Source organism: Epinephelus lanceolatus, chromosome 19 (genome assembly GCF_041903045.1).
Source record: "Epinephelus lanceolatus isolate andai-2023 chromosome 19, ASM4190304v1, whole genome shotgun sequence".
NCBI classification, from domain to species: Eukaryota; Metazoa; Chordata; class Actinopteri; order Perciformes; family Serranidae; genus Epinephelus; species Epinephelus lanceolatus.
Genome location: NC_135752.1, coordinates 34,632,291 through 34,659,606, shown reverse-complemented (window position 1 = coordinate 34,659,606; position 27,316 = coordinate 34,632,291). Strand labels below are relative to the sequence as shown.

The 27,316-nt window shown below is 41.9% G+C and overlaps 1 protein-coding gene across 1 annotated transcript in view; it reads left to right on the top strand.

The window, feature by feature from the left end:
- Nucleotides 1–27,316, top strand: part of galt (galactose-1-phosphate uridylyltransferase) — a 58,049-nt gene that overhangs the window by 13,276 nt on the left and 17,457 nt on the right. Inside the window, exons 6-9 of the mRNA XM_033646274.2 lie at nucleotides 342–398; nucleotides 12,947–13,069; nucleotides 23,307–23,439; nucleotides 26,217–26,300. Of these exons, the coding sequence (XP_033502165.1) occupies nucleotides 342–398; nucleotides 12,947–13,069; nucleotides 23,307–23,439; nucleotides 26,217–26,300 (397 nt within the window). The remainder of the gene's footprint in view (nucleotides 1–341; nucleotides 399–12,946; nucleotides 13,070–23,306; nucleotides 23,440–26,216; nucleotides 26,301–27,316) is intronic.

The window sequence follows — 27,316 nt, the reverse complement described above, 5'->3', positions numbered from 1 at the left end:
GGCGTACACAGCTGCTGCAGGGGAACTGAAACAGTATTACGATCCAAACATCAGCACCAAGGACAGCACCATTCTCCCAGTCCCTCCTGTTGTGGGCGTCTGCATCAGCAAAGATTCGCTCTATTCAGGAGTCCTGAAAAGAGACTTGTCCACTTTGACCTCTGACTCATGGAGGACAACAGCGCTGACGTGCAGCGTACCACTGAAGGACTGCTCACCTTCTTCTTCTGTTCTTATCTCTTTAGTTGTTTAGATTTGCTTTGCTTTAGTCTTGTCACTCTACGTACGAGCAAAAGGGCAAACTAAACTCTGGATTAACTTCTCTTATTTTCTCCCTTTAGATTTTCGAGAACAAAGGAGCCATGATGGGCTGTTCAAATCCACATCCTCACTGTCAGGTACAAATGCACACACATGCACAAACACACAAAGTATACATTTGACTTGCACAAATGCGCAAATTTAAAAACACTGAGTGATTTCAACCACATGAATAAGTTAAATGTCCTTGAAGTGCGAGCATCAAGTTCAGACATATAGACATACATGAACACACACACTGGAAGCGTCTTCCAACACCACTGCTTTCAAGGTGCAGCATTAACATGATATAATAGGAATGCTTTCATCACATGTTGGCACGCTGCGTGTTATGTCACCGGTTCAGTTTGCACGTCTAAGATCCTTGCTTTTCAGATTGGCTGTGACAGTCAGGTTGGATGTGTTAAAAAGGACTCATTTAAAGTTCTGAGGCAGACGAGTCTCAGCACAGAGGCTGTTAATTGCCTCCACATTCAGAAATCACAGATGCCTGTGCGCCGTTGTCACATTTAGTGTAAGCCTGTGTCTGCTACTTCTCCGTTTTCAGATGTTTTTTTAAATGCGTAACCACATCTCGCTGTTATTACGGCATTTTCTTGCCTTTTGATGTTTGCCTATTCAGCAAGGTGATTCAGATAAAACTAACAACTCAGAGACGCTTCCTGTCAAAATGTCACTGCGCAGACTGATGCTGAGAGAGAGCACAATCAGGAGGGAGAATGACAATAACAGGATGGTTGGAGCAGACAGAGGGATGTGTTGGATTTTAAACAGCAACACTGTCGATATGGTCAAACAGGAACAGGAAGACGGGCCCATCAGAAATGAAAATGCCTGCTTTTAGCTTGAGAGTAATACAAGCTGCTCGAAGTCTGTGTGTTTTCTGAAGTGCTGAGAAAGTCCACCACAAAATAATCCTCACAACTTGGATTCATTTTTATGAAAAACCCTTTATAATGTGCATATCTGTGGTTTGCAGGAACACACAATGCCCATTACTTTGCTCATAACTTCACTGTAGTGAGATTGCTTTCTGATTGGTTGCTGCTGTGAGTGGAAACCAATAGTACTTGAGTAAAATCTCACCAGAAAATGATTTTGGTAGAAGTAACAGTCACCGATTGGAATATTATTTGAGTGAGTCTTAAAGTAGCTGGCCTGCACTTCAGTATCAAAAGGAATTTTGTTATATTAAATATACTTAAAGGATAACTTTGGTATTTTTCAACCTGGGCCCTATTTCCCCATGTGTATGTGTGCGTATGATTCATAGGTACAACTCGTTTTAAAATTGGTTCAGTATTGAGGGAGGCGGATGCAGCCAGGAGCCATGAAACAAGCTAAAACGGTAATGGGGGCAAATGCGTCCCGTGTAAGTTTGCGCGATAAAAGTGCTTTATTTCACCACTGACCGGTTCAGATCGCCAGTGCTATCTCTGTAGATAGCATACTAAGCATTTCCCTGACCCTTCACCTCCTCCCGGCTGTGACGTCATCTTGCGAGAGCTTTGCTTGTTGCCGGAAGAAAACAGAGGAGCCATGCTGAGCACCACTCAGAGTGGTGCTGGTTGTCCCGGAGTACAGTTGAGAGTTTTACTGCATTGATTGAAAATAATGGTTCGTGTTTGTGCTTATCTGAATTGCAAGAACAGGATGTCGCGCAACACCCCGTACAGCTTTCATAGGCTGCCTTTGTCGGACGGCGAGATGCTGAAGTTGTGGCTAGTTGTGCTACAAATGGATGCTAACACTCCTATGCAGACACTGCGCCTTGCAGACCATCGGGTCTGCAGTGCTCACTTCTCCCAAGATGACTACTGCCAGCCGAAGAAGAGAAGACATCCAATCCCGAAATACCTCTTCCTCAAGAAAACGGCTGTCCCACGAGTAGAGAGAGCTACAGACACAGTGGAGGTAATGTTATATAAACAATGTTCGAAACGTTTACTATGCTATTTACAGAGATAGCACTGGCGATCTGAACTGGTCAGTGGCGAAAAAAAGCACTTTTAATGCGCAAACTTATACGGGACGCATTTGCCCCCGTTACTGTTTTAGCTCGTTTCACGGCTCCTGGCTGCATCCACCTCCCTCAATACTGAACCAATTTTAGAACGAGTTGTACCTATGAATCATACGCACACATAAACATTGGGAAATAGGGCCCAGGTTGAAAAATACCGAAGTTATCCTTTAAGTATTGAAAGTAAAAGTACAAATAAATGCTATCAATAAAAAAGCAAGCAGTCAGAACTATGAAGTTTATTTCTTTGTAACGTATAAACCATCTTAAAAATGGAACATATCTTACACTCCAAGAAAGAAAAAGGTCTGCTTCATAACTTAAAGGAAGTTGAAGCGCAGCAGGGAACATCTTCCACTATTCATAGGGGATGAATGTGTGGAAAGGGTTCAGAATTTCAAATTTCTTGGCATCCACATCTCCAGTAACCTCACCTGGTCTGTCAATACCACGGCTGCGGTGAAAAGGGCTCAACAACGTCTGCATTTCCTGAGGCTTCTGAGAAGGGGCGGTCTGAATACACAGCTGCTGGTGGTATTCTACCGTTCTGCTATTGAAAGCATACTGGTGTACTGCATCACAGTCTGGCATGCTGGCTGTTGTGCGATGGACAAGAAGGCTCTGCAGAGGGTAATAAAACTGCCCAAAAAATCGTCAGCTGTTCACTCCCCTCCCTTGATGACATCGCCAGTAACGGCTATCTCAGCAGAGCCTCAACCATCATCACAGACTGTACGCATCCTGGTCACCATCTGGTCCACCTTCTGCCCTCTGGGAGGCGCTACAGATCACTCAAAACCCCGACTACCAGATTCAATCACAGCTTTTTTCCGACAGACTCAATAACACACACACCACACACCACTAATGCTCCTTCCGTGCAATACAAATAATTGACTCTTCTCCATGTGCAAGATTCTTGTTTTATTGACTGTTTTTTATCTATTTATTTATTTATTTATCTATGTATGTATGATATGAGATGAGATATGTGAATCTGGCACCTAACAGAGCAGCACTTTTAATTTTGTTGTATTGTTCTCAATATAATGACAATAAAGGCACTTTGACTTTGAACAAAATCCAGTTTTTCCTTTCCTCCTATTCCTTCTTTCATCTGTCCTCCCTTTCTTCCTTCCTTCCCCTTTTGTTGTAAGTAACTAAGATGCTAAGGGGAAATGTAATGGAGTAAATGTGAAAGTCAACAGAAATGTAAGAACTCAAACAAAGTGCAAGGGCCGATTTTCCTTAAGATTTTCCTTAAAGTCTGAGTTAAGGATCCCTTGAAAACAAAATCGGTTGCACAAAACATCCTCAAGTCTGTTCCTTAAGGTTTCCTTAAAATACTACTCCTTATCTTGTTCTTCAATGAAGGAATTGCTTAGTTTGTTAAAACTGTTGCACAAAGAACCCTAGAAACCAAGGCAAAAACATAAAGTACTTCTGACTCCATCTTAACCGCAACATGGTTGAGTTTATGGAGAGTAATGAGAAAATTAAGGCATCTCGAGAAGAGGACACGCTTAATAATGAGCAAGTGATTTTGCACTTAATTTGATCAGAAGTCAATTTATGATTGTGACCATTTCCAAAGCTGCCCTCTTCCATCCATCATTTTATGCAACGGGATCTTTCCGGTCAGTTAAGGTATTTAATGTAAGCCTTAAGTGTCACACTTAAGGAGCAAACTTGAGGTGTTTTGTGCAACCCAAAAGTACTGTAACAAAGAATCATTACTTCATTACATTACATTACACCACTGGTTGTAACATTATTGGTTCATCACGTTGATCACGTTTCCGTTTCCGCTGAAGAAGGAGTGTGAGTTTGTTTCCTGTGCTCGGTGCTTGGTTTTTGATTACTATTTCTGGACTCTTTGACTACTGATTCTTGATTACGGACATTGGATTAAGTGCTTGATCTCCCGGTTCGACCCCTGCTTGGAAAAAAACGCCGATTTTATTCCACGTTCCACTGCTCAACATTTGTGAAAAATAATAAACTATTTAATTGCAGATAAAGGCAGAAAACAATATATAACATGTTAAACACATGAAACCCTTCAGGTCTCGTTCATGTCAAAGGCAGCACGCAGTAAAATCCTGAGAGTTTTCACTGAGTATTCTTCCAAAACTTTAAGAAACAGGTTGATATTTTTGGAGAAGTAGAAAAAGAAACTGCCAACTAACACCTCTGAAGTTTTCTAATTTACAGTTTATGTCTCAATCCCAAAATGTCGCACTGTTTCTTAAAAAATAGTTTCTTACTTATGCCCTATTGTCCACAGATACAGCAGCAGTGTTAGAGAAGTTGACCAAAAATAAAACATAAAAACAAACCAAGAAAGTTTGCAGCCTCCGAGGTGAGGAGCTTATTAAAGGTGTTATTGTAACTCTGCAGTTTTGCAGCTAATTGCATTGATGATTTCCTCCTCTCTAAGTTGATCAATGACATTTCAAATCCTCAGGATGTTGGATTGACTGAAATATTTGGCTCCCTGCGGGACAGGTAGAAACAAAGGTGACGTTTTCTAAGGCTTGAACTGATTTTAAGGTTCTCCTTACACCGTATTCGACACCCAGGTCCCTCAGGTCAGCTGACCGGGGGCTCCTGGCTGCCCCACGCTCCAGCTTTGAGCTCAGGGGTGATGGTGCCTTTGTTGTATCTGCCCCCAAACTGTGGAACAGCATCCCAATCCCAATCAGATCCGTCCCCTTTCAATGACTTTTTGAAATCCAGGCTCAAAATCTAGTTTAATTCATTAGCGTTTTAGCGTCTTATTCCTTTTGTACAGCACTTTGGTTTTTAAATGTGCCTTAAAAATACATTTGAGTGGAGTCTAGTGAGGCTGTAATATAGAAATAAACAGCAGAGGGCAGTATGTGACCTCAGAATAACATGGATTCAACTCACTGTATCATATACTGCAGAAAGCTGCTTAAAAAAAAGGTAGAGGACGACAGAAGCACTGTACAACAAACAACTTCCTGATTAAGACGATTTAAAAACCCTACACCATATGTATTCAGGTGCTGTCAAAGTTTCTTTTGTACTTGTATCAATGTTACAAGATCAAAAAATGTGTGTTTTGTTTTCATGTGGTCCACTGTGCAAGAATTTCAGACACAAAATCAAACCTAGATCTGGGCTTTGATGCTGCTTTTAAAAAGTTAGAGCAGTTTTGTTTCTTTTTTCCTGCAGTCCAGATTTCCCTTTCTTAAGACATCAAAGTCCAAGAAAAGAGTTGAGTAAATGTGTGCGTGTACAGCCAGACAACCCCTCCAGGCCAGAGCGCACGAAGCAGAGATCTAAATCTTTGAAGAATAACGAACAGAAAATGTTAATCATGTTCTGCAGGCGGCGTTGCCTCTGATAACTTTGGTCTCGCAGGGACAAAGCTGTATGTATCTTTCTGTAAGTGGAGGAAGGAAAAACTTGTGCCTCTGGAAGAGTGATCGTCTTTTGCACATAAGTAATCCAGAGTATAAACAGTGTGAATTCTGTGAAGTGCTCAGAATGTGTTGTGTGGAAACATTTGCCTTGCAGGAGCAGATGGTTATTGAGTTTGTATTTCACTGTAGAGGAGCAACACAGTGAAGCTGACGTTAAGATAATAGTTGTTAAAGTGATAGTTCTGGTTTTTTGAAGTGGGGTTGTGCAGGTTACTCCTCAACAGTCAGATAGCAGATGTTGGTTGGCACGTTCCCAGTTTGGAGAAGCGTCAGGAGTGCCGATACGGACGCTAAGCGGTGTACTGCTGTGGCTGTGTCAGAGCCACCAGACTCCATGTTATCATTTTAGCTCACTGAATACAGGAGCTGCTTTTCCACCTTTGCTGCTATCAGATCGTTAGTTAGTGTCGTGGTGTGACTTTGGCGAATCTGAACTAACCCTGTTAAATGCCAAAGTCACACAATAGCACTAACGAAGTAACTGACTGAGGCAGCAGTACACCAGCAGCTCCTGTGTTTTGCAGTATTAAATTGCTGTTTTTCTCAATGGAGTCTGGCTTTGAAGAGTGCGATGTAACAGCTTCATTTCCCTGTCCGAATTGTTGTCTGACAAAGCAGTGAAAATACTCTAAATACACCATACACTTAAGCTCATACTCATTTTTGTTAAGCTGGGAAATATTATAGTGTAGATGACCTGACGTGACCTCAGCCAGATGACCTGATTTGGTTATGTGAGGAGAGGATCGTTCTCAGAACTGGTTGGTTGCAACAACTGAAGTAATGAAAGTGCCTACAATGACACTATGAATTGTCATGATGTACCAATTCTGCAGCTTTCTCTCAGGATGAAAAGACCCTCAAATGTGCACCTCTATCGCTGAGCACCTCTTATTTTAAGTCTCCGGGGTGAAAGTCGGTCGTTGTTGGACCCATCCACCACGCCTCCTGCCCACCCATTCAGACTATTCCCACCTTCACTTGTGTTGTTGCCCTGCCACGTTTCCCTCTGACACCGCCAGGCACTAGGGCTGCAACTAACGATCATTGTCAACTAATCTGTCGATTATTTCTTCGATTAGTCGACTAATCATTTTATCTAAAAATGTGTTAAAATATTGAAAAATGTCGGTCTGTCTCTCCCAAACCCCAAAATGATGTCATTTAATGTCTTGTTTCGTTCTCACGCCAAAGGGTTTTAGTTCACCATCATGGGAGAGTGTGTAAAGCTGCCAATATTTGAACGTAAGAAGCTGCAATAAGAGTATTTTGGGGTACTTTAATAGTACTTTTCTATGAAATATGACTCAAACCGATTTGTCAACTACTAAAATAGTCACCGATTATTTTAGTAGTCGATTAGTCATCGATTAGTCGACTAATCGTTGCAGCCCTACCAGGCACCGTTACAGAATAACAGCAACTGGCTGCATATCACGCCCACATGAAAGGACAGCTTTTTTTGCCTGTGTCTGACACCTGAAGTCAAGTTGTTTGGAGTAATGATCCCACCATTCTAGGAACCCATCGGCTGAGGAGGAGGCGAATTTCCGTTTCCGATTTCAGTTTATATATAAGTAACTATGCTGAACCATTGCGATGGATTCAGAGTTTGCAGTGACGCCAGTTATGTTCCGCCTCATTAGTTCACTGCACGGATCGTTTAACCTGGTAACAATTGCAGCCAGCTCAAACATGATTGGTCAATGTCACACGGACTACAAACAGCCTACAACCAGAAACCAGGGCTCTTCCGCTCTTCTTCCAGAGGCAAGATCTCCGGGGTTTGCCTACAGACTGTACATTCACTGAATGTAGAGTCTGTATATAGAGACTATGATCCCACTGAATGGCCAGTTGTGACATACTTTGATATTTACAACTATTTTATCCAATCACCAGGTAATATTATCATTTAAGCTAGCTAAGATCAAAATAGGCATTACATAGCTTAGTTAGCATCAACCTCCACAGTTCTTATGGACAAGTTAGCAAAATGCTTGCTGCACGTAGGCATTGAGTGTCTTCCTGCTAATACCTCATGTCTTGTGGCTGAAAGGCTCAAGTGCAACACACACCGCCGCCATACGCCGCTCGTCAAAACACCCGCCTCCATTATATTCTATGAACAAACCCACACTGGCACCAGCCCACTGCTCTATTTCCAGCGCGTCCGGCGCTGCGAGAAAAGCCTTTTATGTATGTCTCAGCCGCCGTAGTATCAACTCAAAGGGATGCTTAATGTTAGTAAGTTTTTCAAATTTTTAATAAGATGATTTTGATAAGAAACTCAAAGGTGAAATCCAAGTTGTTGTTGCCTTAAAGTTTTTCCTCTTTTTCTTCCGTTACCTAGCGGGCTGGGGTGGGAAATACACTCGACGGTGCCGCTGCGCGCCGCTGCCAATGTGTGTTGGGGGCGGCATTTGACGGCCACAGCACCATTTGGTTCGGCAGCTTGTAAAAAGTTAGTTATGGATTCTTTACCATATTGGTAGTGCATCCCACCACGGGGGGGATGCACGTCAATGATAAATGGACCTGCACTTGTAGAGCCTAGTCTTCTAGTCTTCTGACCACTCAAAGTGCTTTTACATTACGTCACATTCACACACTGGTGGATGAGGCTACCATACATGGTGCCAACTGCTGCTCAGTAACCATTCAAAAGCTCTCACACACCAATGGAACAGCCATTGGGAGCAATTTGGGGTTCAGTGTCTTGCCCAAGGATACTTCGACATAAGGACTGGAGTAGCCGTGGATGTGCTCTGTCTCTATTGCTTAGCTTTGGTGTCAGTACTCCTGCCTGCTTCTCCAAAACGGGGAGCGTGCCAGCCCATATCTACTGCACTATGGTATGGATAAGTACCTCAAACAACCCCACTTCAAAACATCCAAACCATACCTTTAAGAGTTAAAACTGTTATTATCTGAAGTTCGGTCTTGTGGGAATATGGTATATACTTTCTCTTTTATACTTTCTCTTGTGTGCTATCTTTACTTTTCTCTGAGAATCAACAGTCTGCTGCTGGATAGATGAGAGATCTGTGTACACAAAAACACAGTTGCACAAATAGAGCCGCAGCTACAGATGTTGGCAGGCGCATAAACACATCCACACACACTATTATAGATGTCTGGAGGCCTGCAGATATACTGCATTAACACATATAGCTCACACATTAACCTTGTCTGTCTCTTTCTGTCTTCACAGGATCATAACCACGGTGCAGCCTTTAGCCGACACTCAGAAATCATTAATATTAACATCACGCTGAGCTGGTTTCTGCTCCCAGTGCAGTAATTGTGTAGAAATCCCACCAAGGCCGAGGGCAAAAACACCAACAAACACTAATAACGCCCATCGTTTTTTAAAGATTATATTTTATTGGATTTGCTTTGTTACGTATTATTCATGGCTCTAAACCCAGGACGATACAGCTATATGACATGAGCCCCAGAGGCAAGGCCAGCAGGACACTCATAAACTGCGTCAGGATTAAAAAGTGATGAAGCTCCTTGATCATCGAGAGGACCCTTTATTTTACATTTTCCCCCGTGAAGTTAATGCGGCTTCTTGTGAAAGAGAGAGAGAGAGAGAAATAATTGTAGGGGCCTGTGACAGTGTGATTCCTGCACTGCATTCTGGGTGAAAAAGTGGAGGAGTTTTTAATCAGAAAACAATTTGCCATGCAGCCTGAAGCAGTGCTCCTTAAAGCAGCAGAGAATGCCTCTGATTATTACTCTGTTCATGCGATGGGATATTATAATTGGAAAAACCTACTCCTGGTGACACAAATATCTTACTTTCACTAAATCTCTGTTTTAAAAGCCCCGAAATCTCTTTAAAAAATTAAGACAAAAGGGCAAAAATACCCCTTGAAAGCCGTTTAAATTCATGCCTACCCTGCAGTATTCACAAATACTAAAAAGAAACCAATCTAGAGTGGAAAAGAAAGACCACTGTCAGTTTGAAACACAAACAGCTTTGCTCCTCAGTGCAGCAATGACTAATCAAAATTCCGGGGAGGATCTCACTCACCAGAGCATGAATATGTATTGCACACTTGCATTCCTGCATAAACTTGTGTGCATTAGTTTGGATGCTAATCATAATAAACCCTTATGTAAATACCTCCCATTCAAAACCCCAGTAACTGTTGTCTCAGGTAGTGATTAATCATGCAGCAGCCAGTCAGTAGTTACATGTTAGAGTCATTCGCCACTCCTTCCCTGCTTTTACAGCCATTAAAACACCATTAAATGTGAACATAAATAATCTGAATGCCTGTCATCATGTTCACTGTTATCCATAAAGGGCTTTCTGAGACGCAGTAGAAGTGCATTATGAAGCTAATTCTGCAGCCCTAAAAGTGTTTTTCCCCAAAGCGTGATTGAAAATGAAGTGCAGTGCTCTAACGCAGATGAATGTTTTGACGGACAGCATCTCATCTGTTTTAGAGCATCAGACTGTCTGTTTTCTCCAGGGATGTTTATTTTTTTCCAATCACGGTTAATATAGGCGTCTCATTTAGAGAGAATACTGTGTGCCGCAGAACGCCGGTTGGTGGCTGATGAGAGGAAACTTTCAGTAATGTGTTTATTTCAGTTAGATATCAAAACAGCTGCTTTAAACAATCAGGAAGTTATTTTGATCAGTGAGCGTGGGTTCCTGTTTCCATGGGCGCTGGGTGGGCAGACAATAACAATACAGTGCAGGCCAACAAGTCCAGAAAGAGCAGGTAATGTGGGATTTATACTTCTGCGTCGAATCAACGCCATACCTACGGTGTAGGCTCTGCGGCGACGTAGAACCTACGCAGTAGCCTGACGTGCACCTTCCCAGAAATGTAACTACACGTCGCAGTGACACAGACCTCCTGTCTATTTCTGTAAGCTGAAACCATTTCCCTCAGTGGAAACAAAGCTTTTATTTGCTTTAATTTCACAGATAAGAAACAATAAATTGTGAAGACAATAAAGCCTCCACAAAAATAGCATGTTAAGTCTTGTGTGTGATTTATCCTGGCTTCATATGCGCAGAGGAAATCTCTGCTGATCGCTAGGCTAATTTATACAATGTAAAATTCCATGGGCTTGTGCTAATAATGTTAGCATGTTGTATTTACTTGGAAAACATGTTTAGTATGAGACAGTTGTTTTGTCAGTGAACCTTGTGAGTTGTCATGGAGCTGAATTTTGTATCACTACCTGTTAAATGTTGCTGTTGTCCCTTGTTTTATATGAGAAGAGGAAAAGTCCGCTAGCCGCTTGGCTAATTTATACAATGTAAAATGCCATAGACTTGTGCTAAAAACATTAGCATGTTGTATTTGTTTGGAAAACGTGTCCAGATAAAGACAAGTGTTTGTCTGTGAATGCTGCAAGTTATAGTGAAGCTGATTTGTGTACTTGTGTTTGAAATTGTCTCTATTGAGCCATGTTTAATGTGTGTTTAATGTGTGTTTTGAATCAACTAAACTTTACAGCACTTCACAGAAACCCCACTGCCAACTAGTGTTGTGGAGGTGTAACTGCAGAGTGACACAGACACACCACCGCACAAGTATAAATGCTCACAACGGCATAGGCTACAAGTGTAGGGTCTCCCACACGAGTATCAGTCACTCACAATACGATATTATTGCGATAGATTGTGATTAATTATCTTTTTTTCCCAACTGTAAACTAAACTTTGTCAACATCAATTTCACCTCAGAAGATAAAGTTGTCAGTCTGTTCATCTGATTCTAATGACTTTTACTGCAGCAAAATGGGATGCAAAGCAGACAGACTGACCAACACCATCATAAAACCTGTCAGAAATGCTGCGTGCACCTGACAAACTGGACTATTGGCAGATTTAACACCCATGTTCGAAGCGTTGTCTGTTACATTCTTGTACTGCATTTTGCAGGAGGTGTGCAATGTTTGGACCGGTGTGACCTTCGTGCTCTGCTCTAGTTTTGAGAACGTGAGACAGCAGTCTCCAGTCCTCTGTGAGATAATGTGGCGTTATAGTCACATATGAATCCACTGACCTTGAAGTCAAGGCGTCACAAGTTAACGCCACCCTTTCTGCTTCACCCAAAGATTCCTCAACTTCATTCTTCACTCCTTTGTCCACATGAAGTCGGTGATGTTGTTGCTCTCTGAGAGTTGGATGGTAGTTGTGGCAAGCTAAGAGTGTCCAGTGTTGGTTGATTTTTCAGCAGAGGGTCTATGTACCATTCCGACAGTGTTCGGTGGAAACTGGGCTGTAGGCACAAAAGCAAAGGAAAATAGGGTCCAGGTTTTACCGAAATACCAAGTCCCGAAGTTTCCCTTTAAAGCCCCTTAAATCTTAGTTTTAAATCTTAAGCATTTCTCTATAATACTTAACTTCCTCGTGGTATTTAGTGAGAGTTTAAGTGAAACCTCTGCTAATCTGCTTCATCAGGACTGTGTGGGTGAGGTTTGCTCAGATCTGATTGACAGTCGCTCGCCAGCAAACAAACAACCCAACAACTGATTCTGACTCAGATGTTGCTAAATCATGATTGATGCATGGAAATGAGAGACATCAACTTTTTTCCAACATATCCCCATCCACTTCAAACCAGTGACAGAGAAAACATCTTGTGAAATAACCACAACTGTTTTAAGTTTGGCAGAATTTTTTGCGTTTGTGTACTTAAACACCCCAACGCTCACAGTGAGAAGCTGATTGAGAAAATGTGTTTTCAGGGCCTGTGTATGGCCCCTTGCTGTTCGCTGTGATGAAGTACCTATCTCAATTACATTTTAGTGTCTGCAAGTTGATTTTTTACACTGTATTGAAATAAATGAAGGCCAGCGGCTGCAGGGGGAAACTCATTTATCAATCTAAAAAGCCCGAATGGGAAAATGAAAGTGAGTTTTGAAACTCAGAAATCCCTGCACCTGTGAAACAGCCATTGATTGAATAGTATTGATAAATAACCCCATTAAATCACAGGTTTAATGAGGTCATTTGAAATCAGGGGAGAGGGGGAAATGTGGGCAGATTGCTTGTTACCACGTTAATTCTCTAAACAGACAAACACATACATAATGTCAAGGTTTTCTAGATTTCTGTTATGTCTCATCAACGTCTTCCTCCATCTTCTTCCTGCTTCTTGTGATATCGTAGGTGTGGGCCAGCAACTTCCTGCCTAATGAGCCGGCTCTGTCAGATCGCTGTCAGAGAGCCTACTATCAGAAATATGGAGAACCGCTGCTGCTGCAATACGCCAGACAAGAGGCTGAGAAAAAGGTACGGACATATACGTATAAACACAAAGGCAATATGGTAACACTTTACTTGAAGGTATCTACATAAGAGTGACACTCTCATAACTATGACATGACACTGTCATGAACTTGTCATAAACATTATGTACATGTCATAAACGTTTATGACTGCTGTCATTAAGTGTCATTTGTTTTTTGTAATGACAAGTTGACATTGTTTGGGTTGTCTTGATTATGACAACTTGACATTAACCAGGATGACATTACCAGAATATGTCTTTGTCATAACAACTTGACATTAACAAAAAATGCACCTCTTTTTGTGTTTATGACAAGGTGACATAATGATTATTATAATTAGATGCGCAAGGTTACAGACTGATTCTAACACTCGGTTGGATAGATGTCTGGCAGGATACGACACAAAACTGGCTGTCATGACACCATTATGACAGTGTAATGAATACATTCTTTGACCTAAAGTAAAGTGGTACCATTTTGATGATTTGTCATTAAGATATCATGAAGCATAAGACTAATTATAATAATCATTATGTCAAGTTGACATTATAAGGACATTACCAGAAGTTGTCTTTGTCATGTTGACATTAAATTTGTTTGGGATGTCCTTATTATGACAACTTGACATTAACCAGGATGACATTACCAGAAGATGTTTTTGTCATGACAACTTGACATTAAATTTGTTTGGAATGTCCTTATAATGACAACTTGACATTAACCAGAATGACATAACAGGAAGATGTCTTTGTATCAATCAGTATGTCAACTTGTCATAAACACAAAAAGAGGTGCATTTCTTGTTAATGTCAAGTTGTCATAATAAGGACATCCCAAACAATTTTAATGTCAAGTTGTTATGACAAAGACAACTTCTGGTAATGTCATCCTGGTTAATGTCAAGTTGTCATTATAAGGACATCCCAAACAAATTAAATGTCAACTTGTCATGACAAAGACATCTTCTGGTAATGTCATCCTGGTTAATGTCAACTTGTCATAATAAGGACATCCCAAACAAGCTTAATGTCAACTTGTCATGACAAAGACATCTTCTGGTAATGTCATGCTGGTTAATGTCAAGTTGTCATAATCAAGACAACCCAAACAATGTCAACTTGTCATTACAAAAACCAAATGACACTTGCAGTCATAAACATTTATGACATTACATAATGTTTATGACAAGTTCATGACAGTGTCATGTCATAGTTATGACAGTGTCATGTCACCCTTACGTAGATACCTTCAAGTAAAGTGTTACCGGCAATTCATCTTATTAAAGAACATTTGAGGTAAATTTTACCCTCAGAAAGTTGTAGTTTTCGGTCTCTCTGGTCTCATCTAGGTCCGCTTTAGTTAATATATGCAGCAAATCTGGCATCCCAGTCTACAAAGGTCAGACACAGTGAATCAACCAATAGAAGCTGCTTAAAAGGCACATGCTTATTTTAAATTGGTAAATGGATTACCTCACTAAAATTTGGATTTGATGACCATGGGGAGTCATTCCAGCTAACTGTGTGATAATAGTTTATAATAAACATCGGTGGAACGTTTTAAATGTCTCTAAATATGAGAGTTTTTCTCACCGTGCCTGCCCTCATTGCCTCTCCCTTCATCCGTCCTCTTCCACCTTCCCCATCATGCTTCCCCCTCTTTCTCTCACTTCATCTTTCTCCTTTTTCCTATCAGCACACCGCCTGTCTTTCAGTCGGTGAAGCGTGTCATTGGACAGCAGAGATGCTCATTAGCATAATGCTGCGGCATCCATCTTTAACCTGCGTGAATATTAGGAGAACCAACTATGTGTGTGTGTGTGTGTGTGTGTGAGAGTGATGTTCCAGTCGTGTGTGTGCGGAGCATCAGCAGCAGTAACCATCAAAGGCAGCGGCTAACGGAGCACTGAGCGCATTAAGCTTTATGGCAAACGTCTAATTAGTAAGCAGACATTTGGTGGAGGCTGTGAACTAAGTCTCTGCAGGAGAATTAGACCTGACAGAGACATGGCTTCTTTGCTTTGCTCCCTCAGAGACATGGCTTTTTTGATACTTTACTATGTGATGCACTTAATCTCAGGTTATATTCGCAACTAAACCTCCTCTTGAAACTGGGTTCACTTGTCTATCAGTGATAAGCCAATCAGATGTGCAGCCACTTTACTCTTGATGAGATAAACACAGTCCTTGCAGTCCTCTATTACCTTTTAGGCTTCCACCTCGAAGTCGTCCGAGTTTTAGTATTAATGGCAGGTTATAGATGAGCATTTGATGTCACTCTTTGTTTCTTGTGCTGTGTTTGTGTATGCACGTTCTTACATCTGTTTTAGATTGAACAGAAAGCCTTCATTTTATTACTTTTTAGCATTTCGTTAAAAGTTTGTGTCAGAGAAAGTCCTGAAAAGCAAACAACAGCAAGTATATTTTTGCAGGTGTTTATTTAACCAGACTGATTTAACCAGACTGTTAGTGCAACACAACTCCACCTAATGGAGGCTTACAGCGCCCCAGATTCAAATGTCCAAAAACACATAATTGAAACCACAAAATATCTCCATACTGCTCGTCTGTAGTGATCCAAGTGTCCTGAAGCCCCGACATAAAAAGTTGTTTGGAAAAACTCTGTTTTTTCGCTGGTTTCGCGCGCAAGCTAAAAACACATTTGGACGTTTGAATCTGAGGCACCTTAAGCCTCCATTAGGTAGAGTTGTGTTGCTACCCCACTCTCCCCTTGGATCTCCGCAAGTGATGTGAGGACTCTAAAACTTCACCTGAGCCTCCCTCGTCATATGGGTGAGTAGATACTGGCTGAATTTTCATTTTTGGGTGCACTATCCCTTTAACGGTAGAAAAATGGTACACAAGAAGGTTAGTGTAAGGACGTGATGGGGTGGTTGCCTGGCAACACCTGCAAAATGCTTTCTTTTTGATCGGAGCCTAAGGCAGAGTAAGGTGGGCCATGCCTTCACGATCCTAGGGTTCACAGATTCACACCCTGGACCATTTTTGGGCTGGGCGACCAGTGGAGACTCTATGAAATTAATTACTGGTCAGATATTGGCTGAGCTAATCAATGAATCAAACATCATTTCAGCTTTATTTTACACCAGGTATGCAACTACAGAGTTTAGCATTCACACTAGACATTATAACAGCACAAAATGATTAGTAGCCTGAAAAAAAGTGGGGACAAAGTGAAACCTGCAACTACTTTGCTGTTTTTCTTTCTCACAACAAATCTGCAACAAATCAGCGTCATTATTTTTGGCTGATTAGCCGCGACACACAAAGCTGAAATCCACTTGGTCTGTCTCAAGAGTAGGGTCTCTGCACTTGAATTAAAGCTGATTCATTTGAGTGACTAAAAGAAAAGCATTTCAGTTACCTTTAAGAATAGTTGAAGAGGGAGAATGGGTTTGATGGTACAGTAAAAAAAAAAAAAACAAAAAAACAATGGAGTTTGAGCACAAAGTGAGAAGGAGGCAGAGAAGCAAGACTCAAAGTCTCGCAGATGTGGAGGTAAGAAGAGAAAGAGAAATCAGACAGCCACTGATTCATTCAGGGAGCGAGCTGATACCTGTTCCACTGGGAGTGTGTGTGGGTGTGTGTGAGAAAGAGAGGGGGGATAGCATTAAGGTTTAGAGAAGAGAAGACACTTGAATCTCCTAGACAGCTGCTCATGGGGACTGACCTTTATAAAATCAGCACAAGTATGTGTGTGTGTGTGTGTGTGTGTGTGTGTGCGTCTTTGTGTGTGTGTGTTTGCAAGAATGCCTTAAACTACTCGTTCCTGTCCACTAGTGTGTGTGTGTGTGTGTGTGTGTGTGTGTGTGTGTGTGTGTGTGTGTGTGTGTTTGTGTCTCTCTTTTTTTGCTTCTGTCTCTCTGACCCAGGGTTAGGACCGTAAATTGGCACACTGCAGTGTTTGGAGGAGTTTGAATTGGGGTTCGGCTCCTTGGTGACACTCTTGACTTTGAAACAAAAACTTTCTAAGCTAATTGAATAAAACTCTTTGGGATTTGCAGTCTGTGAGGTGTCTGTTTTAGAACATCCTCCTCTTCCTCCTTCTCCCTCTTCACTCCACTCTTCCTCCTCCTCCTCCATCCTGATTCCCTCTTATTTTTCTATCTTCATTCTGCTCCTTTATAATCCTGTTAAAGGCAGCAGAGGACAAATGTGGTGAGAAAAGATTGTGAGGAAGGTTACGGAGGATGACTGAGACAGCTGAAATCTTGACCAGAAAAAAATGCTGAAAGGAAGTGTAATATGTAAACTCAGTGTTTTGAATAACAACACAAAATGTCATACATAATGGTGTCAACAGATCCTCCTTTTTATTCCATGCTCATTTTCTTTGTTTCAAAAATATATGCTGAAATTGAAGCTGTTAGTCAAAGTCTTATTGCAGCAGGCACTAAGTAGAATCCTATACTGCAAGTACAGTTCATTAAGAGAAGTGAACACTTTGGGATTCAGTTAGATTACTCGATGTTTTCCTCCACAGTTATTAAACACCACAGCATTCCCTGTAGATGCCTTAATTATGCACTAATGCCTGGACAAGTTTGTTCAAACCTCTGGGAGATTTATGGCCCGGGATGCCCCAACACTCTCTCTTTGCTTTGGTGTATGCTTACTGCTAATCAGTTTTTTGATTTTAATTAGTTTTTATACTGTTCACACAGAACAGCACAAGCATATATTAATGCAGTCGACTGACATACTGTATAAATGCAGGATAGGAAAAATGAAGTAAAATGAAAAAAGGCAGGATACATCTAAAACTAAAAGAGCCCACCGACTAATATGTAAAGTATGCACGTTTCCATCTAACAATGAGAATTTTCTGATCAACTTTAATGCTAGGGGTGCCACTGTAGAAATGTTTATGGGTGTAACTCCCGATGAGCTAGCAGAAGTAGCAATAAATTAGTTATTCCTACAGACTATCAAAGGTAAGTCCCAGCAGTTAATCATGGTGGCGATTTATTCAACCCAGTCTCACTCTGAAGTCATCGAAAACCGCCACTTGGTCAGTGATTTCTGGTGTCAGACACCAATGAAAAAAGCCCACCTTTCACATTGGCATGATACGCAGCTGGTTGTTGTTGTTTAAAAGGGCCCAGTTGCGTCAGGAGGAAACACGGTAGGACAGCAACAAAAGTTAAGGCAGCAGAAGTTCGAATAGGGTGGGTGTGAGGGGTGTTGGGTGGGTCTAACAACCACCAACTTTCACCCGGGAGGCCGCTGTTTGCTTCCCAAAAGATTGTAAAGCCAGACCCTGTTCTTTTTTCCTAAACCCAACCACGTGCTTTTGCTGTTAAAGGACAAATAGCGTCAATTCTCAGTGTTGCACAGACGCAGTGCTTTTACTTTGGAAGATACTGTATTCAACTGTACATTTCCTGCAAAAACAGAAAACAGAACGTCAGCAACCAATGCACCCAGGATCCCTTGCACGTCATATGTGGACATGGAAAGTCCACGACTTAACGTCAATATGTAACAAGGCCGGAATGAGAATCAGCAGTTATACAATCATGTAAACTGCATCAAGGCAGACAAGCGCAGCCTTATCTGGGAAACATCACTCAATTTACTTTACATGGAGCTAACATTAGTACTTGATTATGGTAAATGTTTGCCTGATGTGTCAGTAGCCCTATTTACACAAAGATCATGCCAAAGGGCTGCTATGAAGTCCCCTCTCAGGCCAGGCATTTGGAAAATATTGTCTCCCCGGGCTCATATTTCCTAAGTGGGCACCTCATCCACACTCATTGCTGGGGGGGTCAGTAGTGCAAAATCACTAAACAAAATCACAATGGTGTCACTGTGCAAAATTTTATATTCCCTATGAATATAATCCAATTAATCATATTTCCATGTGTATTTTATCTCCACTATATGTCAAGACCTTGTATTTCAAAAAGCAGAGGAAGTCATATTTGTCCCTGACAAAAAATGCCCTCCAATGAATGATTAAACATTAACTGAAGATATTACTAAAAAAGGTATTAAATCAGACTGTCAAATCATGAGTTAACAAAAAGGCTGAACATATTTTCTTCATTTATTCATTTAATCTTAAGGGCTATTTTAATCATATATTGGATAAACTGCGTGCTGAACTGACATAGAGTTAAGAGCATATGGTTGTCAACCCTCAGTTTTCCAGTCAGACCCAGCTTATGCAATTCCAAGACTGTTTAGGGACCTCAGTATGCAGAAATATTTGAATACACCATTTTGGAGAAAGGTAGTATTCTTTTTTTCCTTTGCCAAAATTTATTCCAACTTTGGGGCGTTAATTGGCCCCCTGTCTGACAAGATAGCACAAGAGCAGCACCTGACAACTCTTTTTAGCACACTAGCTGTGATAAATCCACTTTATGCTACCTGCTCAGCACCAAACAGCTAGCTTGAAGGAAACAGAATATTTGACTTTGCATTCATCCGGTGGCCAAAATCATATGGATGCCAATATTACTTTCCATCTGCTGTCTGTGTAAACAGGCCGTTGTTTGCGAACACCTTTGCCATAACAAATTTATAAGATGATTATCTGTCAGGACTGTGTGTTTACCAGCTTGTTGTGAGGGTCTTCTGCCCCCATGTGGCCAAAAAAAATCAATTAAGACAGCGTTAAGGACTACACTGTACGGACGATCGACCCTGCTGCAAATTGTTGTTTGTGCTCTGAGGCCTCTGCACACCAGCATTTCCATTTCAGTTCATGATCAGACTGAGGCACATGTGGATTTGTGCTGGGGAATATATGTTAAAGTGCAGTTGCTGGAAACCCAATGCAAAGAGAAAGACAGAGAGACAGATTGTCGGTGGTGTTTTGAGATTGATATGGAACTGAATTTCATCAGACTCCTACCGCTGCTGTTTAGCACACAAACACACACACTCACACACACTGAGCTAATCTATTTCTGATGGATTGTAATACCAAGGTCAGGTCGTGTTTGTGCCCACTCATCAGCTTGTTAAATCCCAGCCTCTGACACATTCTGCATTTAAACAGTTTATGATAATTGGGCTTCTTCCTGCAACAGGCTATTTCTGACTGACCTGTTTTATTGCCACGTTGATCTCAGTTTGTTGCAAAGTAGGAGCGTTCTCTGTCAGACTTAGTCCCTGTTTTGATTCATGTTGTTCTTGTCTGAGTACACGCTGTGAGATGACTTAATAAGCCAGAGCGGTCTGATCAAGTTCATGTGTGCGCTGTCTTTCCCTGTTTGTTTTTGTGCGTTCATTATGATGTACGTGGGTAAATGTTCCTGAAGTATGGTCATTTCATCAGCGTTTTAATCAACATTTGGCTTTGAAAGAGTTTACAGTAATTATCTAAAGGACTGTCAGAAAAACAGCAGACATAAAAAGAGACGGACTGAAGAAAAAACAGGCAAAGCAAAATCATGAAACGAGATGAGTCGTAGCAGCAGATGGTTCTGGGACCAGCAGTCCTCTCTAATGTGAAATATTAGGTTTGTAGTTGGTAAATTGGCTGTTAAGATGGCTCTAACTGGTTTTTAAGAACTTAGATTCACTGAAGAGATGTGTTCATGAGCTCAATTAGCTGGATGATGTTCATTATGCTCAGATTGTATACACTAATTTCAGATTTTCTGGGTCAGGTCCACTGGCTCCCATTGATGTGAACGATTCTAAAGAGGTTTAGAAAGCAGCAGTTTACTTCTGAGATCTGCAAAAAGCAGATGTAAGTACTAATTATGCTTTGACCTTGCCATTGTAGTTCTTCTGAGTGGTAACGTTCTAAAAGCCACCTCTTCTAGCGCCACCACGAAAGTCAGTTGGGTTCATCCTCTGAGAGCCATGAATGTCGATTGTCAGTTGTTCGTCTTCCCTGTCCATTCTCAAAGGTCGCCACTTGACTGGCTGATGACATTTAACCAGCACTAGGTTTGGTCTTACAATACAATATTAAAACAATGTAACATTATCTTTTTAAATATACTTCCCCTGTCGAGACGAATAGGTGCAAGTCTGACACACTTTGAGTGTCACTTGGCAGAAATGAAAGAGCTGCGTAACATTTTCAGTTTATGCTTCTGCCAAAGATTCTCGTTGTCTTTCAGCTGGTAGGGGTGTAAATCACTGGGGTCATCACAGTATTATATTGATTCTATGGACAACAATACGATTTTTGCAGATGTTACAAAGTCTGCCACGATACGATTTCGATTCCATGCGATTTAGGGACCTGGGATCAATATGAGATGATATTGTCTGCCCATTTAACACACTCTGCTTTTGATGACGGTACAGACTTTCAAAATAAAAGCATATACTGAAGATGATGATATGTATCAATGTTTTCATTTTGCATTGATGATATTGGATCATCCATCCATCCATCCATGTTCATACGCTTATCCGGGGCTGGGTCATGGGGGCAGCAGGCCAAGCAAAGCACCCCAGACATCCCTCTCCCCAACAACACTTTCCAGCTCCTCCTGGGGGACCCCAAGGCGTTCCCAGGCCAGACGAGATATGTAATCCTCCAGCGAGTTCTGGGTCTACCCCGGGGCCTCCTATCAGTGGGACGTGCGCCCAGGAGGCTGATGAGAGTCAGCGCCTCCAAGTCTGAGGCCATGGTCCTCTGTCGGAAACCGGTGGTTTGCCCTCTCCGGGTTGGGGGAAAGTTACTGCCTCAAGCGAGGGAGTTCAAGTATCTTGGGGTCTTGTTCACGAGTGAGGGTAGAATGGAGCGTGAGATGGATTGGCGGGTTGGTGCGGCTTCTGAAGTGATGCGGGTGCTGCGCCGGTCCGTCATGGTGAAGAGGGAGCTGAGCCAGAAAACAAAGCTTTCAGTTTACTGGTCCATCTATGTCCCAACCCTCACCTGTGGTCATGAGCTCTGGGTAATGACCGAATTAATGAGATTGCGGATCCAAGTGGTGGAAATGAGTTTCCGCCATGGGGTGTCTGGGCTGAGCCTTAGAGATAGGATAAGGAGCTCGGACATCCGGAGGGAGCTCCGAGTAGAGCCGCTGCTCCTACGTGTCGAAAGGGGTCAGTTGAGGTGGCTCGGGCATTGATCATTAAATCTATATATCGATCCAGATCGAAAAGGACAACAGAAGTGTAAGAGATAAGGTGGTCAGTTCGTCCATCAGGCCAAACAAGGGAGCTACAGGATGAATATCTGTGTGTTCTAACCCCCATAACTACCATACTATGTAGTATGCCAGAAAAAGATTTGGTATGTCCCAATACATAGTATGTCAAATACAGTTTGCCAAAAATACCAGGATGTCCTACTACATCCGGTCCGATTTTGCAGTATGTAAGTCAGCATGCTTTTCTGGCTTTTTTGACCCACGGTCCTCTGAGCCGCAAACAGATGACAGCTTGACAACACATCAACAGCTGTTTAACAGCTCTCAGAAGTCGCAATGACAGATGACAGCACATTCAAGTAACTAATGACAAGTGGAATAATAATAAAAGTAATATTGATTGTTTAAGTGAACAAAATAATCAGAAATATCACAATCAACAAAAGGACATACCTACGAAAATAACAGTGACAGAGAGCTGCAGGTGTAATTTCACTGTCAGAAATATAATATGTTAGGATCCACAATCTGTGCAATTATAACTTTAAATTTAAACCACATCAATTGCAACGTTTTTTTAATTTCCAAGGTAACAGATACAAAAGCAAGAGGGTCAAAGTTCAGGGCATAATGTGATGAGAAAGTAGTATGTCCAAATTGTGTATAAGGATAGAATAAGTATAGGATTTGGAACACACCTTAAGTCTTAGTCCAACAAATGTAGGACATGGACAAGAAGATTTGTTATTTTCTGATGTCTACCAACCATTTTGATGATCTGGTCCACTAGATGTGGCCCTGTGTTGCCCACACTGGGACACACAAACCTCAAGTAGATGTGTCAGAGAGGCTCGCTGTGTCTTACCACACTGTGTGACAAAATGTGACAGTGTCCATGACATAACAAAATTCTTCAGGTGCGCAACATGACAGAAAAGTGTTGAAAATACGTAATGTCTGTCGAGAAACGCTCATCAGAAGTGTCAAACGTCCTACTATAAATCAGACTTCAGGCTGGATTTGTAGATTGTGCATTATTATAAATGTAATGTGACTGTGAGACGTGTTCTCCTACTCCTGGAACACAACATGCATAATACCACTTCCCCGAAAAATCCAAAACATCGTAATTGTGTCTCTTCTGTAGGAACGTGTGGTGGTGGAGAGTTCTGATTGGCTGGCGGTGGTTCCATATTGGGCGACGTGGCCCTACCAGACGCTGTTGTTACCACGACGACATGTCCTCAGGCTCACTGACCTGACAGCGGAGGAGAGGGATGGTGATTGTGTGTGTGTGTGTGTGTGTGTGTGTGTGTGCGAGAGAGAGAGAGAGAGTGAGTGTGTGTGTGTGTGTGTGAAGATGCTGACAGAGTGAGTGACTGAGAGAGCGCTAAGGCAATTAAGACCAGTTTAAGGTGACTCAGTGGCTCAGTGGGGAACCTGCAGCTTTGGTTCCTGGCCAGGGGGCCTCCTGTGAGTGTGTGTGTGTGTGTATGTGGTAAAGTTATGGCAGCACATTGAAGTTTATAGTTGTTGCATGTATTTGTTTGCTGTCACCCCCTTTAATATAATATGTTTTGTCAAACAATAAAATGCTTCGGTAATCATTAAATAAATTGGTTATTAACTATCATTCACTTCCATTTCTCCTGAACATTATTGTATTTAAATGACTCCAGCAGATGTTGTTGTTGTTGTTGCCAGAGAATAGCTCTCTTAAGATGGAGGGGATCTGGTGAGATTCCTTCTCAAGGACAAACCTCACTGCATCTGTGAATCAACTCTGGGCTCGTTGCAGAGACTTGTGTTGACAGCTGAGAGTCTGTTTAGCTGATTGAGCTATTGTGCAGTGGCGGTGTGAAGCCCAAGGCACATAGATAAGACGGATTGGTACGATAGGTGTCTTCTGAGACACGGCCCATTACCACTGTTTCACACTGAAGGATCAACACAGAATAACAAATCAAAATCAGATGCTGCAGGCAGTGGATGCCAGAAACTATTTTTGCCCTCAGTTTGCCCACAGCGGTTAAAACAAGAAGTGGAATTGTTGAGGGTAAAGTCTAATGTAGGGGTGTTAATGATTATTCAGGAATCAATTAATCACCATTGAGAATTAGATCAATCAAGAGTGGGCAAAGTTGGAAGAACAGTGTTTGCTCATCACTGGGACATTAATTCTCTGAGTATTGTCAGATGGTTTTCAGCAGGGTTATGGTTGAGGCTGGTGTGGTGAACCTGACACACAGAACAAAGTGTGAATTGATGCCCAAAAGTACAAAAAACAAAGTGTTGAAAAACTTGAAGTTGGCCCTGATGTCTGTACGGCAAAGGAGACGATGGATGTCTGGATGTCTGAGCCGGGGTTTTATACTGCAGTGGCTTGATTGTAGATGTGGTTCAGGTGTGCAGGTTCACCAGCTGCTGGCACTCTGGAGGATCGGCAGGAGGAGCGAACCAGGAGGCCACACCCAGCAAACACACAGAGACAGAGATGCTGAATCCAAATGTCCATAATCTGGACTTGCAGACTGAGCCCTCGCAGACTTCAGTTGTAGTGTGATGAATTTACTGTCATCACGTAAAGTCTGCGAGGGAGACTGCAAACGGCTGATTTTTAGCATATTTCACCACCTAGCATTTCAGTCCCTCTGCAGCCTACACATATCTCTGTATCATGATCCATCCATCCATTTTCATCCGCTTATCCGGGGCCAGGTCGCAGGAGCAGCAGGCCGAGCAAAGCACCCCAGGCATCCCTCTCCCCAGCAACGCTCTCCAGCTCCTCCTGGAGGACCCCAAGGTGTTCCCAGGCCAGACGAGACATGTAATCCCTCCAGCGTGTTCTGGGTCTGCCCCGGGGCCTCCTACCAGTGGGACGTGCCTGGAACACCTCTAACAGGAGGCGCCCAGGAGGATCCTGGAAGCCCGAACCACCTCAACTGACCCCTTTTGACACGAAGGAGCAGCGGCTCTACTCCAAGCGCCCTAAGGATGTCTGAGCTCCTTACCCTATATCTAAGACTGAGCCCAGACACTCCTCTGTATCATGATGTGGTTGAGTATTATTTCTGGCCCACACAGTTCAAGTAACATTTTAATAGACCTAACTATCAATAACTATATTACACAATCATAGTTTTTTTTTTTTTTTTCGGCAAATGAAAAACCCACAACGTCACATCTGTATTGCAATAAATTGTGGGTAAATAAATCAGTGAAGTCTGCTGAAGTCTGCACCCCAAGTGGACTCTGTGGAAGTCTGCAGAAAGTCCACATGTGCCCCCCCTGTTGACTGGTTAAATTGTGGATTCGGACAACGCTAAGCACTCCCAGACTTCCCGTGAAAGCGCCCGCAAAGTCTGCAAGTGCAGTGAAGTCCGGACATTTGGATTCAGCCAAACTTGAGACACTAGGAAAGTGAGACGGGAAACACAAGAAAGAGGCAAAGCTGAAACCCGAGCACAAAGACTGATTCATTGAATCCGATGAATCACTGTTTTCAGATTGAGACCTTTTTTCATTCAAAGCTTTATTGATGCTTGATATATGCTTTGAATGTAAAAAAAAGAAGAAAAAAATACATTTTGTAGAGCCTAAATTTTTACGATTTATTTGCTCTTTATAATTAATTCATTCTTAATTGTGATAAATGATAAATGAAGGACATTTTTTGATTTGAATCTCCAACCTGATGCTCTTTATCTGGCGGCTCGAGAGTCAGACAGACATTTTGTCTTTGTATGTGTTCAGCTGTGTGCCTTATTTTTCTGTCTCTGATCTGTCTGACTCATTCCTCATGTATTCAGGCATTTTGTTTTATATTTCATGTCCGATCAAGAATCATAAAAGTTTCATCTTGTTTTCAATTCACAGCTTTACTGAGTGTTCCGCTGATGCACACAGTCTTTTCTTCGTTCTAAGTTAATATCTGCTGGTTTTTACCCTGACATGCCCTCTGCTTCAGCTCCCTTTCCTCACGTCATTCATTATTAACAATACTAACAAACAATATCTCCTTCTCTCCCTACCCACCTCGTCCTCCTCCTCTCACCAGGTCTGGCCGACATCATGAAGCGACTGCTGACCAAGTACGACAATCTGTTTGAGATCTCTTTCCCGTACTCCATGGGCTGGCACGGTAAGACGAAAGAGTTGGAGGGTTCAGAACAAAACAAAACAAAAGTTCTGATAACCTGTTTAAAGTCTCTTTGGTAGAACAACAGAAGGAGAAAGGGGCAGATGGTGGGAAAGATTTAAGATAGTTTTAATCTAAATGCATGTAAATCTGTGGGTGGATTGGAAAACAAATAACTGCTACAAACGGGAGGCTGCTCACGTATCAGGCCGGCTATAAATGAATTCGCGTAGTCGGTTTGATATGTGAATGAGCTCCACTCCCAGTAGTCTGAAGGCAGTGTCATAATCTGCAAAAAAAAAGGATTTTAAAAGACTTCTAGCATTGAACCAAGTCTTTATAATTTCACTTTGGCTTCTATTATGCACCAGAATGGCATTAATATTACATACGGATATTGATTAGCTTGCCCAAGTCATCGGAAAGACGCATTAATGTGCGGTGTGCGTTCCCTGCAAGTTACATAACTCCTGTTGCATTTCAGTCATCTCTGCTGTAATAAATTGACAGATGAGAGACTCCAGCCTTTGATGCCACCCACTTATTACCACTTCAATGCTCACTCAGACACATCAGCATATTTCATGTTTTGTCTCGCACATCACCACCAAGGAAAGCAGCAGTTCTCGCAGGTTAAGAGCACTCGTGGTGTAATTCTAGGCTTTTACCATCAGTTAAATTAACACGGGGAGACAGAGAAAGTGTGCAACGTGATTTGCGGGGTTAACAAGTTGTTATCAGGCTCATTTGCACACTGAGCAGACATGTAGCAACATTAGCATTCATTTGGAGTCGTTGGTCTCTCCACCTGATAGAAATTAATCCATTATTGAGTTTTCTTTTAGCTCTGTTTTGGTCTCTACCAGCTCCTGAGAGAAATATCAAGCTCTTTAGCTGCTGAATTTTCCTCTGTGTTCAACAGCTAGTTACGAACTTAGGTGTTGTACCAATTGATGCTTACACAATCAATTGATCCATTGCTGATAAGAAATATTGATCAGAGCGTCTTCAATGTTAAC